Consider the following 15,816-nt stretch of genomic DNA (forward strand, 5'->3'; position numbering starts at 1 on the left):
GTTTGTCTTTTACTTTGGAGAAGCAGCAAATGGTGGAATTTGATTGAAAAGTATCTGCTGACTTTATAAACGTAATTCAATGAGTCCTTCAAATTAAACTGCACATGAAAGTGAATTCTGATCTGATGATGGTTAAGGTTTGGTTATAGGCACAAAAACAACTTGGTTAGCTGTGGGGAAAGTTAATAGTTTGTGTTCAAATGGGTGTTTTACAGTAGTTAAGGTTAGAAAAACCTCTTGCTGTGAGTTAAAAGCAGGGGTGTAAGTCACAGTTACAATAATAACCACTCTGGTTCAGATTATGGAGCAACCTTGAGGAAGCAGGAGACACCAGAGAGCTGTAGACTCAGTGTTTCACCGGTTGGTCGACTGCAAAGTCCAAATCATGTATCAGGGCACAAGAAGCTGCTGTTAACGGCAGCTCCCAGCCTGCGTCTCACCTCCTCAGACATGGAGTGAAGAGAGGAACTCTGAGCAGATGTGAACAAATCCACATGTAGTCCTGCAGCAGGATATTTGAGCAGAACATGGACTGTCTGTTTTTGATTTCACCTCACATGCTGCTCAGATTATTTTTCCAATAAAACACGAAGCCTGAGGCTGTAGATCAGTTTGACACGAACGTGACCTGCTGGATTCAAATCTGTTTTGTTCAGGCTGAGGTGCAGCTGACACACTGGTGAAAGAATGAATGAATGAATGAATGAACATCAGTTTGTATTCCTGGCTGTAACACTTTCCATCCATGTGTCATCCATTGTGTCAGCTTGTTCTCTGTGTAGGAAAGTAAAGAGGGAACCTGAAGCTGAACTCTTTCTGTGAGCAGCAGCAGTTGAAGAACGCTGCAGGCTGCGTTTCACAAAACCTCTGCCTGAACATCGAAAAATCTTGGACTTTGACCTCAGAAGAGAAAACGTGAGCTGATATTAGAGTGAAAGCCTGAGTGCAGCAGAACAGCTGGAGGTTATTACCTTGTTAGCTTAGCTCTCAGCACACCTGTGAGCCGTCATTGTTATTGGCCATAGAGAGAAGTCTGGACTTCATCAGTTTGTCCAGCTCATGAAGGCACAATATCATCAATACTTCAAAACAGTTCTGCTGTAAACTTTACCTGTGCAAAGTTCATAATGTGAAATGTGTAAATTTGGTGTTTGTGTGTGTTTATCCTCCTTATTTACATTTATTATATTCACATCCACATTTATCTAATATAATACAGTCCAGTACAACACTATCACTAACTGTGACCTTACTGCTGACACATATACTTGAATTAACATCATTATTAGAGTCTGTGAGAGAGCACCTGTATAGGACTGTGCAGGTGAACCTGATAAATCAGCTGATGAGTGTGTTTTTATGGGCAGTTTGATTTACTCCTTAACAATGTGTATGTTGGCAGTTTATTAGGTGCAGCCAGTTCAAACTAATGCAACAGGTTATAATGTTCAGTCTGTGTTTGAGAGACGTGTTTGTGGTGCAGTTTAATGGTGTCACGTTCAATTACTTCCTCCACCTCGTTTACATCAATTAAGGTAACACTTCCTGCGTCTGTTTGCTTTTCAGGAACATTGAACCAAAACAACTGGGCCAAGAAGTTTCCATCTTGCAGCAACGCCAAACAGTCTCCCATCAACATCGAGGAGAACCTGGCCCAGGTGAAGCTGCAGTACCAGAAGCTGCAGTTTGACGGCTGGGAGAGTCTGACCAGCGACAGGACGACCATCAAGAACGACGGCAAGACCGGTGAGAACCATCACCTGTTGATGTCGACTGCGGTCGCTTCCCCTCACTCTGGAGCATTTTAGTGTCTCTCTGCTCGTGGTAAACACACTGTACACTGTCCTCCCAGCACCAGCAGACAGACTCGGTCAGAGAGCAGCTGGTGAACGTAGTGAAGCGTTTAGCAGCTAAAGAGCCAGATGTTTCCCTCAGGAGCTGGTGGAGACCAAACACAGAGCTGAAAGAGGGAACACAAACACCACTCCATCATGTTCCTCCATTCGTAACTGGTGGATGTGGAGGTCGCTAGCCTTTTGCTAACATGTTAGCCACACGTTCTTTATAATTTATTTTAAATGTTATGTGTTTTTATCTTTTTCTGCTGCCCTCCAAGTGGCCAAAAATAAATCAATGAATTTGCAGTTTTAGGGACAGAATAGTGACATTTTGGCTTCTTTGCCTTTGCTGAAATATTATCTGAAGCTTTTTTTTAAATTACTTATTTATTTGTAGCCATGCTAGCAGCATGACTTTGGGGATCCTCTGGGATTTTTTTCTTGCACAAACATGAGGTTGGATTCTTTACATTTCTCAACAACTACTTGATGGATTGCTGTGAAAATGTGGCTCAGACATTGATCTGACCCATGAGCCTCAGGATAAAGTGTTATCACTATGATGATCTTTTGACTTTATCTCTAGCATCATCATAAGATTAGATAATATAATCCTCTATTAATTAGTCCCACAGGGGGGAAATTTGCAGCAAAGTGGAAAACTGCAAAATCTTAATATCAAATACTTAAATAGTAGATAGTAATGTCATTTTTACAATTAGACATTTGAATATAACAGAAACAGCAGCAGATAAGGGATTTTGCACAGTTTGTTTTTGTTAAATCATTGCACAATCTAGTGACATGACAGCTTCAGATTTACTTGTGTTAATTGTTAATTAGCAAATGCTGGTATGCTAACATGCTAAACTAAGATGGTGAACATTGTAAACATTCGTAGCATCACCATGTTAGCAGGTTAGCATACTGATGTTAGCAGTTAGCTGAAAACACAGCTCAGTGTGCTGCTAGCATGGCTGTAGATTCCAAATGTGGTTGTGTTTCTTGCTGTTGTGCAGAAGATTTAATATTAAAGATGAAGATGAAATTTCACAGTGACATCATGAATTGTTGCTGCTGTATAGAAGCAAAATGAAAACAGGCTTCACCTGTGAATTTCCCCACTGTGGGACTAATAAAGGCTATCTTATCTTAATACATCAGTCACTTATTTGTCATGATATTGAAGCCATCACAGCCTTTCACAAGCTGTTTTTTATAAAGCTACTTGCTCGTTAAAAAGTGTTAAGTGAGAAACATCATTTCCGACCTCCATCAATCAAACTAAAGCCATCTCACTCTTCCGCTCCCTCGCCTTCTGTCCTGTTGATATTTTGACCCAGATTGATAGTGAGCGATAGGACCTTTTCTCCTACTGTGGTGTCCTATTGTAAAGGATACGGTTACCAGTCTCTCATTTGACAGGATTGAGAGTCTTTTATATATTTCCTCTCCCTCTAAGTGGTGTGAAACACAATAACCAACAGTGTGCATTCAAGGTAATTGTTAAGTGAAATTGTAGACAAGAGGGATCCTGGCTCGCCTTTCAAAAAGCTCCAAACAGACGAGTCCAGCGCTTCTTAGCAACGGGACTCTCAGCGAAATAAGAAGCACCCTGTTGTAGTTGCTGTTCGGCCGCCAGCTGCACCAAAAGGCTTTTATTAATGGAGATGTTTGGTGGACAATCTGAGCACGGTTCAGGCCGACAGTACTTAGACCTGTTTTTATGAGCGCACAAATGGGCCCAGTGTAGGTTCAAGGCGCGGACTGCCATCCATGCACAGACTTTACAAAGCTCTCGGAGGAGAATACTCAGCTACAAGTGGAAGATTTCAGTTTTAGAAAAAAAAAAAAAAGAGGTGATGGATGCAGTGTATGGATCGTTTCATGCATTTGATGCAGCGCAAACAAACTTTTCAACACAAGTGAATCAGTGACAAGTTGAGTCAATATTTGCCCTCCCTCGAGGGGAAATTAGATTTTAGACGGGGTTAAAAGAAAACATAATAGAACAACAAGACACACACAGACCACAGACGACAAAGAGGACACGAATGAGGCCAACCACATACAGATCAAAGTGGAATAGAAGAATAAAAACCAGCCTAAAGCAAACAGAGGACCTTAAAGAGTGCAGAGCTCGAGTGTTCAGCAGACTGATGACTTTGCAAAGACTGAATTTCATCAGTGCATTCATATGAAAAATATGTATTATCTCTACAAAACGGAGATACACGGCCTCTCTGTTTTGAAGGTGGTGGGCTGAGATGTACAGTGCAGCACAGAAGATTAAAGGACTGTTTAACGCTCCACGGTTATTAGACCATCAAAGGAGGTTTCGATCCTCGAGGGGACCTTTTGTCAGGTCAAACAAAGACCAACCTGAAGAAGATCCCCTTATTGACTGAGTCATTGTTTGATGGTCCAATAAAGGTGTTGGTGGAGTATAGTGTGGTATAGAAGCTCTCATCTTTTGATCTTCTGTACATTTTATAATCCATCATTTTCTGTGAGAGGTTTGGCTGAGATGTGTTTGAGTCTTCAAAGCTTTAAAAGCAGCAGATAGATTTGATCTGGGTGAGAAAGTCTGAAAAAAAGAGAAAAAAATATTTTAATATAATTTTTTCTTGTTATTGTGTCATGTAATGTAGCATCAGTTGTGTATGTACAACACAAAATACAGAGCAGTCAGTGTCGTGTATATGCTACAGTGTCTGTGAGAGCTCAACGCACTGCAACTTATGAAAACACACAAACAGACAAAACACAACACAACACAAGCAAATTCAGAAAACATCTTCATCAGTTTGACAACACACATGCTGCAAATACTCACTTGTTTCCAGGGGACACAAAATAGTGATGAACCCGGCTGGGATGCACTTGCATGGATGTATTATTATACATCTGCTTTTAACTTCAAAAGTCACAAAGTAACAACAAGTGCGTCCCAGCTGGGGTCATCACTTTTTTCATTTGCATGTGTTTTCCCAAGCTGCAGTGCATTGAGCCCTAAGGGCCACCGTAGTCTGCTCATGTCTGTGTCTTTTTCTCTCCTCAGTGGCGGTGGATGTGGACGGAGAGTTCTATGTCAGTGGGGGAGGCCTCAGGTCGACGTTCAAGGTGGGACGCATCACCTTCCACTGGGGGCGCTGCAACGCCTCCTCAGACGGCTCCGAACACAGTCTGGACGGAGTCAAATACCCTCTAGAGGTGAGACGACTTCAAATCAGTGGAGGAAGCTGAAAGTAGAACCTTTACTGAAGTAACAGTACTAATACCACACCCAGGAAAATACAAGTAAAAATCCTGCATTGATAATGTCGCTTAAGTAAAACTATGTCAGTATGAATTTGAATTATTAAAAGTATTTAATGCAGAAAAAAGTGTAACTGTTATTCTGTTATTATTAAACATCACGTGATTATCATTACTCATGTTAATCTGTAAACAGCATTTTACTGTTGTTGTTGGTGAAGATGGAGCTGGTTTTTAACTGTTTTGTATTATTTAGTTGTTTATTATTAGGATTATTATTTTCCTCTTGTATTAATCTCCTGGTTATTTTATTGATTATTCGATTGATTGTTTGGTTTGTATAGATTCAGTAAATAGTCGGAAATACCATCACAATTACCCAGAGTCCAAAGCGAAATCTTTATAATCTTTGTTTTGTCCAATCAATAATCTAAACCTAAAAAAACGAAATAAATTACAAATATATGTAAATTATTAAAGTAATTGTAATAATGGGCTCGTTTGTGTCTTTTTGTAGTAGTTTTGTGTCTTTGGGAAAAAGTTCTAAGACTTATTATTTTTATCCCGGTAAACAATGTTTGTTCACTATACTTTATTGTTCATTCATTAACTTTCACAGCACAGAGACAAACTGTGGGAACAGCACAGCTGAAAACACGTGTGTCTCTGCTCACACATGACGGGACTCGCTGTCTCTGTCTAGTTTGACATATTTCTGTTTTCTCCCACAGATGCAGATCTACTGTTATGAGGCGCATCGCTTTGACTCATTAGATGAAACCATCAAGGCCGGAGGCAGAATCACAGCACTCGCTGTGCTGTTTGAGGTGTGTGTGTGTCTGTGTGTCTGTGTGTCTGTGTGTGTGTGTGTGTGTGTGTGTGTGTGTGTGTGTGTGTGTGTGTGTGTGTGTGTGTGTGTGTGTGTGGTCTTTACAAGCAGACGATCATGTACCCTGTTAAGACTGAGATCAGTTTACAGGCTTGTCTGTCAGTTGTGGTAAAACAGTAAAATAATTCATTCACTATATGAAACTTTAACTGGAGAGAGAACCGGCAGACAGTGGAATTAGAAAAAAGCAGCGTAAACAGTTGATATATAACTTTGGGTCATTTACGAAGTCACAACAACGAATTAGCCACTGGAGGGAAGATTTGCTTAACGAGGAGCAAAAGCTGACACTAACCTGAACAACTCAAACCAAACTCTCAAACTGACCCATCAGCTAACTGAACCCCAGCTAAACTAACCCAACCTTTCAGTTCATTCGCTTTCCCAAACCAGACTGTTCAGCTGCTCGTTTAAGCCATTAGCTTAACTGTTCTTACAGGTTACTTAACCATTAACCAAACTTAACTGTTAGTTATCCCAAACCAGACTTATACCAGTTAAACTGAACCATGAGCTAAGACCAAACAGCTAAACTCAACTGTGAGCTGAACTAAACTCTTTCAGCAGTTTATTTTCATCCATCTATTTTATTGAACTTCTGTTTCCCAAATCCGACATAATTTGTTTTAGCTCTACAGTAAAATGTTCTGTTGCTTTTATTTTCCTAGACGTCGTTGTTATGGAGTTTGCTCTGAAAAGTCAGGAGAAGGAGCTGCTTTATGTTCAGAACTAGGGAATAAAATGTGCTGCCTGACGACGCCGGACATCAACAGTTTCATCAGTTCGTACCTGATCCGAACCGGAAGTCAGAGAGAAAACGTGCCGTCACAGAGAGGAGGGGTCGTGCCATTGTTTAAATATGGTGACAGTAGCACACATTAGCAGATAGTCTCTGATAATGAGAAGTTCAATCACTGGCGCCTTTCTCCCCTCCACAGTTTGTGTCAGTAATAGTAGTAGCAGTACCTTTCTGTTAGTACTATACTTCAGTCAGTACAGCAGTAGCAGTAGTAAAAGTACTCGGACATCCCACATTCTGAGTTGTGACTGCTGAGTGCGAACAGGGAAGCTAACAGGTCTTAGCGCTGAGCTCGGTCTGAACAGTTCTGAGCTGGAGCTCATTTCACAAAACACATGATCACGTGAACATCTGAAAGTTTGCAGAATGTGACTTTATTGACGACTTCTTGTTGAAGGTGGAGGAAGTCGGACTGAATCAGAGTCTTTCAGTCCACCGGTCCACTGTAGTGATGCCTCAGTGAGTGCGCTGTGTTTGAACAGTCTGATTCATTTTTCTGGCTCAGGATCATTGTCTGTGTTTTCTTCAGTGCCAGGGTTCGTACCGAGCGTCGTGCATACTTTCTCTTTCTTTCTGCTTTGTGCAGTCGTGTTGCCTCCAGCCACGTTGGCGTGTTCGAGCCGACAGAGGCCATGTTGGAACGAAACTCAGAAAAACGTCTGATGTAAAGCTGCAGGCTGTGTGTGTTTGTTCATGTGTGTGTGTGTGTGTGTGTGTTGGGCTGCAGGTTGGGTGGAGAGCAGGGTGGGAAACTAACCAACATAAAAAAGCGGTAAGTTTTGTTTTTGTGCTGTGCCAGCCGCCTCGGCAGGTAACTGGGCCGTCGTTTGGATTCATGTTGAGGTTTGACTGGCGGCTGTGTTGGCGAAGGCGAATGATATGTTACCTGAAAGTCCAGGGTGTGAATCCAGCCTCGGGCTCTTATCAAATGTCTCTCTCCCATAAATATTGCAAACTTTAAAAAAAAAAAATTCTACCATTGTTTCACTTTGAGCTCCGATGGATTTCTGAAGTGAACCCTTGTCAGACTGGTTTGTGATGAACGCCCACTTCAGTGTTTAGGACTTGGCATAAAAGTCTGTTATTGTTCCACTGAAGCACGTTGATTACATCCAGCCTGTCACTGTGCCATTAGTGTGGACGTCATGGCCCTCACAGCGTTTCTACTACGACCCAAATAAATAATTACAACCGCAGCTTCCTCTAACGCAGTGATTCCCATGAACAGGCTCTTGTAGTTGTTGTTATTAGAGAGTATGTGATAAGATTATAGAGTAGCTTAAATAAAAAAACATCTAGTTATCAAGCAGGCAAGCAGAGAGAGCTAATCAGCTAAGGGTAATAACCAAACACTTTAAACAGTTAGCTCAAAGTATTGGACACAGTAAATAGTTCAAATACTGGGTATCTGCAGGGCTTGAAAAGTCTTAAATAGCATTAATTAAATACGCAAGCATTAATCAGTTGGTCCATCCATTTTCTACCACTTATCATGGTCCAGGTTACATTAAATTAATAATATTATCATTGGGCGGGGCTTGGGGCATGGCTGAGGGCGGTGACTGCTTTGTTGTGACATCACAAAGTTCCAGAAGTCCTGACGGCTGGTTTTAAGGCTCAGTGTCTGAATACAGGCTGTGTGCATTTCTCTGTGGACTGAGGCTTTGATACTTTCACAGTATTAATATAGAACCTAGACCTGCTTTATAATCACAAACACATGGACATCTACCTTTAGACTTTATGGGACCTGTAAATATAACCTGCAGAAAACCTGACAGAATTAGCAGTGGCTTGATAATAAATAGTTCACTAAAAGTGAGGAATAAATGATTCAATTTACTCATTTTTTGTTGCCCAGATTTAACCAAAGCAACCTTATCATTCACAGTTCAATGATATAAAAGTGTTATTGTGTTATATACTCTGTTAAATCACATCCAGTTTAAAATCAGTTACCAGAGGTGTTGGTGAAGTGGTTCTTTGGGACCGGTCACTGCTGCTTTGATGGATTTGATTTTGATGGATTTTGGAGATGGTGTTTTCTAACCTGTGGATGTTGAACCTGTGCAACATAATTATGTTGATCTTCTCCTCTCAGACGACTGTTGAAGACAACACGAACTATGCAGCCATCGTGGACAGCATCCTGAGTGTGAGCAGATACGGTACGTCAGCTTCTTCTTCTTATCTCTCCTCTGGCCTTCTTCTTCTGTCATGTTCATCGAAGTTCTCTTGTTTACGCTCCAGGAAAGAGCGCTGAGGTTGTGCCCTTCACCCTCCGAGGTCTCCTGCCGAACTCCACTGAAAAATACTTCATCTACAACGGCTCTCTGACCACGCCGCCCTGCAGCGAGATCGTCGAGTGGATCGTCTTCAAGAACACGGTGGCCATCTCTGACGAGCAGGTGAGAAGTTTGATCAATCAGAACTGGACTTGTACAGTATGTTGGGACCATAGACTGTAATTAAAGATGGACGTAGCCTGTGGGACGTCACCCACAGGTTTTCTGAGGAACATATTTAAAGCTCAGAGTGAGCTTCTCTGCCGTCACTATCTTTGCAGTGCCTGACTCCGCCCCTAACTCCCGGCTAATCCAAAAATATACCAAGAGGTGGAGCTGAGACTTGAATGTCAGTTCGAGGAGCATATGCTCTCCCACCTGTCACTGAAAGCGTCCACGCCCTCAGTTATACATAACTTGAAGCCTTAATAAAATGTAAACAGGTAAGTTATATAAAATTCAGCCGTACAGGTGTCATGAAGGAGGAAATTAGCTCTAGAGACCAGAAGAGTTATTGTACCAGGCTGTAAACATGTTTATTTCTGCTGTAAAGTTGCACATTTGAACATGGGAGTCTATGGGGACTGACTCACTGCTGGAGCCAGACTCTGGTGGTCATCAGAGGAACTGCAGGTTTCAGCTCTCCAGTGTTGGCTTCATTTTTCTGCCCTGGTCACCATATGATAAAATAAAAGTTCATTATCACAGATTATCATCCATCTTGTTGCATTATCAATAAAGATTTTAGATGACAAATTAAACATTCATAAACATCATTGAAGACGTGGCTGTTCCTTTGTGAAGTACTGCGGTAATTTTCCCCCACAGCTCACTAATATATTTAATTGAAAGTGAAAAAGTAAAGCCTGAAATGTGTCACATGAAATACATAAGAAGTCCTTTAAAGCTCCTTTATAGATAAAATATGGGGTCATTGTGTTGTATAAGTTTAACACAAAAAACTTAAACCAGGGCGAAGCAGCCTCCCCAGCACCAACAACGCCACATGACAAAAAAATACCAGAACAAAATGTTGACAAAGACAAAGAACTACACTGAAACTAAAAACCGACCAAAACAAGCTGCAGTAATGTGAAGTACATGCAGACTACAGATCATATGTAACCACCGGTGTGGTCCTGTAAGAAGCAGGAAGCAGACGTGAGCTCTGGAGTTTTTGTTCAAGATGAAAAGAAAAGTGACAGAATTACAGAAACGTCTGTAAACAACCTTTTAGAAACATGTTCACGGAGCTGAAAGGAGGAATTATCATACCAGAGGTCTGGAAGCACACGAGGGATGGGTGAGGCAGAGAACCAGCAGGCTGTCAACGTGTGTGTGTGTGTGTGTGTGTGTGTGTGTGTGTGTGTGAGAGAGAGAGAGAGAGACTGCCCTCAGGCCAAACATGATTGACAGCCATACAGAGGCAGTCATTACATCAAACAAATATTTGCTCACAAAAGATCTTTACGGTATTTAAGCAGAAACACAGGGACACACAAACACACACGCACACATGAACAAACATGCAAAAACACACACACACACACACAAAAGGTTTTCAACTAAAAGTTTCCAGTGTGACGTCTGCAGAGTGTCCAACATAATCTTCAACCAGAGTTATTGACTCTGAGTGTGTGGCTAAAGCAGGAGGCCCCCCCCCCACCACACACACACACACACACACACACACACACAAGGATCAGTTTTGTCTTCAGAAGTGTAGTCAACAACGACAGAAAGGCAGCGTCACTTTGTGTGACTCCGCCCTCCGTCCGCAACGACAGATTTAACCACATGTGGTTTAAACATTTTATTTCCACAGCGTTCATCACAGGTTCGCACAAAATAGAAGCACAGAGTTGACAAAACACAATTGTGAATGTTCTGTGTTTCCACTGACAATATTGTTCGAAGCTGGGTTTTCTCCTCTCGCAGTATCAGTCATTTAAACATGGTGACAGATTTCCAGCATCTGGTCATTATGATCACATCCACCGCAGCAGCCGCTGTGGTATTTAATCTGCTGCACGTAATGATGCAGAGGCAAACCTCTGATATCTGGCAGCAGCCACGTATCAGGTTTTTGGGAGATAAAAGTCGACAATGTTTTGTGACTTAAATGTGGAAAAAGTGTTTCAGTTTCACCTTTGTAAAATATTTCTTTGTCAAATAGTCTGGAGAACCAGCTCATGTGAGCCTATAAATACTTTTGCAAAATTTGAGAGTTTTTCTAAAGTCACATGTTTCCATTACTCATTTTTCAGTTCCAAGGAAACTTGGTGACTCTCCTGAAACTGAACATCACGCAGAAGTTTTGTATATTCCGCTTGAGTTTGAAACTAGTAGAAAAGCAGCTAATTCAGACTTAAAGTGTCTGAGATAAAAAATGATTCTTCAAACTAATCTTAAACTAATCTGACAGGAAGAAAAGTGAACTCAGGTCATCAACACAAATTTGACAGCTGGACTGTTTGCGTTTATTTGCTGAGCCAGAACAGTCGACTGACTGTCCCGACTGTACCATGGGAGTGTTTGTGTTCAGCCTCTGACTGAATTTAAAATCCACCAGAAACTCCAGTTCTTTCTGTGGTTTCCCTCTGATCTCTGTCCTTTTTCCTCTCGTGTAGGTTTATGAAGCAGAATCATAAAACCCCAGGGACTCATCTTTGCATGAATTCATGCCTCCAAATTTACTTTGTATGGAACTGCACCATCCTCAGAATCCACTTTGCATTTTGTCTGAACACAGAAGTAACGAGCAGATGAAATATCAACAAAAAAGTCCAAGAATGTCTTCAAAATGTCCTTACTTTACAAATATGTCCTCACTTTAGATGTTGTCCTCACTCTTGAAAATTGTATGTCTTTCCTAATGTGTTTCACTCACTCTCTGAAACACAAAGACAGAATATGAAAATGCACAGGGACACACAGGCTCTGGAAACATTTCCTGTTTACTGCTTCATGTTTGTTGTGAATATTCATCACCACAGTCAGGCTCCTCTTTTCCAGTTTTTCCTTAAACACAGCTAAATATCAGCTCATAATTATAATGCACCAATAATTCTATCAAAGTCAAAGATGCCGTCGTCACAGCTGCGATAATGGAGGCAGATGTTCCAGGACTTCCAGGGTCTCCAGGTCTCCCCACACTCTGACATGTCTCAGCTGGTCCACATTCCAGCTCACTTCAGTCTGCCAGAGCTTAACAGTTTAAAGTCACGACTTTAACAACCGCAAACGGCCCTAATGGGCTCCAAGCTGCAGCAGCCAGTGTTGACTCTCTGAGAGTTGTGTAATCAGAGGGAAGTGACTCACCTGAGCAGGTACAGAGGCAGGTCTCAGGTCAAAGGATTCATGGCTCCTCCACACCCACTCACTTCCACACTGCTCAGAGGGCTGCTCATGATTTACACTGTGTTTTAGTGCTGTGGAGACAACACACACACACACACACACACACACACACACACACACACACACACTTATCTATAACTTATGTAGTCTAGTTGATTGTTGTTTAGTCTTTTCACTGAAATTGGATTTTGGCTTTGTCAATAATCAAATAATCAATCAATGTGATTCATATCAGGCTGCAAGACTCACTGCTGTTATTCACAGTGGCTGCAGGGGCATCGTGCTGTTTGCTGACGTCTTGTTGTTGTGTTGTTGTTGTGTTGTTGTTGTTGTGGTGGCCGCCGCCGTGTCGCAGCTGGAGATGTTCTGCGAGGTGATGACGATGCAGCAGGCCGGGTACGTGATGCTGATGGACTACCTGCAGAACAACTACAGGGAGCAGCAGCAGCAGTTCATGGGGCAGGTGTTCTCCTCCTACACCGGCACCGAGGAGGTTCTCACACCAGGTACGTGTCCAGAGTCTGTCACTGCACCGCACGCTTCACCGGCATCACGATCTGCAGCCACACTCGAGGCCCCATGAGGCTGCAAGGTCCGTCACACACCAAGAAAAGTGCCTGGTACCAGCAGTCAGAGGTGGAACGTACATGACAAGTTCCTCACATCTGTTCCACATGTGCTTCACTGTGATTATGCTACTCTATACTTCTGCTCCAGCACAGTTCAAGGGAACATGTACTTTTACTCCACTGTCATTTACAGTCACCAGTTACTTTACTGATTTACCAACAAAACACATAATCAGTTTATGAAATATGAAAATATGTATATTAATCATATAATAAAGAAAAATAAATATAAAGAATATAAAAATATCTCACATATCTTCTGGCATAAAATTCAGTTCAATTCATTTTCTAAACACCTCATGAACGCGGCTGTGAGAAGCTTCTATACAAAGACAACTCATTAATACAACATGTCACCCGGCTGACCTCAGTCTGACTCCAGCAGGAAAATACAGGTTCATACTAATTAAATAAAGACTAAATGAATCACAAGTGGATCACAAACGATGGAAAAAACAGAGAGAGACAAGAATAGAACTGCACTGACCTAAATAAAACGGAGAACAGGTCGGCGTGGTTAACCATTGATTTTCACGCCTCTCGCTGGTTGTGTCCAATAATTAGTAATGAAGTGTACTGATCTGTGGTTAGTTCGGGGCTTGTTCTGCTGTTTGAAGCGAACTTCAGCCTGTTAACACTTCAGACACATTTACCTGCAAGACTGATTTGTATTGTCCCTCAAAAACAGTCACACTCTCAGACTACCTAAAATGAAATCGTTGCCCGTCGACCACCGTCTGTCCGTGTCCAACAGGAAGTCCTTGAGCAAGAAATTAAACCTCAAGTAGCTCTGGCTGTAAATGGAAGTTGATTTGTCAAATGATATGAATAAAAGCTTCAAATGCCAGAAAAAAATGTTGCAGACCTGAGAGTGAAAGGTTCACAGTGTTGAAAAGAGAGATTTCAGATTCAGATACAGACAATGTTAAATGTGTTTCACTTCTTCGCTTATCGGTTCCTCCAGTAACAACCACAGATACATGTGTTTATTGGTTCTTCATACAGGTGTCTCCTAAAAATGACATTATAACTAAACTGTAGTCATTCAACCACTGATGCACTATTATTTATCTCTGTTTTTTGTTTTTTTTTTTGTGGTTATTTATTCATTTATCTTTTTTTTAATGTGAGTCTGTATTTGAGGATCAGCTGAAACTTGTTAATCCAAATGACCTCATGGTGACATTTAACAACAGTTGCTCATCAGTGCTGTTAAACTGCTCTGTCTGTTCTCCTGGCTCGCTCTGCCCTCTAGTGGCTGAAGCTACACTGCCACAGACGTCCTTCTCTGAGCCCTCTGTCCGTCTCCGTCCCTGCTGAGTGGGGAGCAGAGGTCTCTGACAGCTGGTAGAACTGGTTCGCACATGTTTGCGCTCTTACAGACTTTACTGCCAGTCGTAGCAGCTCTGACACGTAGTAACGTGATGTTTTCACAGGAAAAAGGTGAGAGGATGAAGGTTTGGATCCAGCTCAGACATGTGTCAGTGTGTGGATGGAGGCGGCCTCCTCCTGCCTATTGTCACCGATCCTCAGCCTTTTTTTTAAATCTGTGTTAATCCCAGACTTCAGAGTGTCTGTCATCTGTGTAATCTCTGCTCCGTTAATCTCAGATCTGACCCAGAATCACAGGAGATGAAACAAAGACAGGAATTTAATGATCCTCCATCAGCCACATTTGACTTCTACCTGTTATTTGTGCTTTTATACATTTTTTTGTTTTAAATAATTTCCCTTTTCTGTATTTGAATTTAGAGAATATGAATAAAGAGAATTAGCCCCTTTTTAAAATAATTTATCACTATTTAAAAGCTGTTGTTAGTCACTGATCATAAGTCTGATACCAGGCAAATGAACGAGCCTCTGTAATATCTGTACATCTGTTCACCAAGAGGTCATGGTGCAGCAGTTACTGATGAAATAGGGAGAAAAGTGATGGAGCAGGATTTGCACATAAATTGGGGATTTTGAAAAATATTTCCAAACCTTTTTTTGAGTTTGTTCTCGTCTGTGTGTTTGTGTCAGTCTGCAGTTCAGAGCCGGAGAACATCCAGGCGGCGCCCTACAACCTCAGCAGCCTGCTGGTGACGTGGGAGCGGCCGCGGGCCGTGTACGACGCCAGCATCGAGAAATACTCCGTCAGCTACCAACTGGCCAACTCAGAAAACTCTGTCCCCTCTGAATACCTGACCGACGGGGACCAGGATGTGGTGAGAGAGAGAGAGAGTCCACAAATATCATCATTAAAATCCAGAGCTCCCACCAGATCACCACATGCAAACCTGTAAACTGTGTTGGGAGAAATGTTTCCACCTTGTATTTTATCTGCAGGTCTTACTAAGCATTTACATTTTTTCAGGTATCAAGGTATTAAATTTAATAAACAAAAGTCTGATACAGTTTCTTTTGCCTGCTGTATGAGATCAGATGTCAGGAACATCTATAAACTGAAAACATGCAGCAGTAATGAACTTTTCAGTTTTTTTTTCTGCTGCTCCTCCCAGGTCCAGGTTGTGTTCATTCAATCCATTGTATCATCAACAGTTGTTGTGTAGAACTGCTGGAAATTGTAAAAACATCCTTTAATGTTTGTCATTACTTTTCCCAACACCAGGGGGCGATACTGGATGATCTGTTAGCCAACAGCAGCTATGTGGTCCAGGTGGTGGCGGTCTGCACCAACGGTCTGTACGGACGTGTGAGCGACCTGCTGAAGGTCGTCATGCCCGTCGATGACCCCGGTAAGAGCGACCGTGACCGT

General features: G+C 41.9%; 1 protein-coding gene across 7 annotated transcripts in view; it reads left to right on the forward strand.

The window, feature by feature from the left end:
* The window catches only part of ptprz1a (protein tyrosine phosphatase receptor type Z1a), a 79,447-nt gene that overhangs the window by 33,178 nt on the left and 30,453 nt on the right, over positions 1 to 15,816 (forward strand). For all 7 annotated transcript variants that reach the window (XM_071459993.1, XM_071460001.1, XM_071459957.1 and 4 more), the window contains exons 3-10: positions 1,567 to 1,746; positions 4,900 to 5,051; positions 5,828 to 5,923; positions 8,886 to 8,952; positions 9,035 to 9,192; positions 12,785 to 12,935; positions 15,081 to 15,265; positions 15,670 to 15,796. In XM_071459993.1, the coding sequence (XP_071316094.1) occupies positions 1,567 to 1,746; positions 4,900 to 5,051; positions 5,828 to 5,923; positions 8,886 to 8,952; positions 9,035 to 9,192; positions 12,785 to 12,935; positions 15,081 to 15,265; positions 15,670 to 15,796 (1,116 nt within the window). The remainder of the gene's footprint in view (positions 1 to 1,566; positions 1,747 to 4,899; positions 5,052 to 5,827; positions 5,924 to 8,885; positions 8,953 to 9,034; positions 9,193 to 12,784; positions 12,936 to 15,080; positions 15,266 to 15,669; positions 15,797 to 15,816) is intronic.

This window comes from Trachinotus anak, unplaced genomic scaffold (genome assembly GCF_046630095.1).
Source record: "Trachinotus anak isolate AG129_WGS33_773 ecotype Australia unplaced genomic scaffold, CSIRO_AGI_Tana_v1 ptg000002l, whole genome shotgun sequence".
Classification (NCBI taxonomy): domain Eukaryota; kingdom Metazoa; phylum Chordata; class Actinopteri; order Carangiformes; family Carangidae; genus Trachinotus; species Trachinotus anak.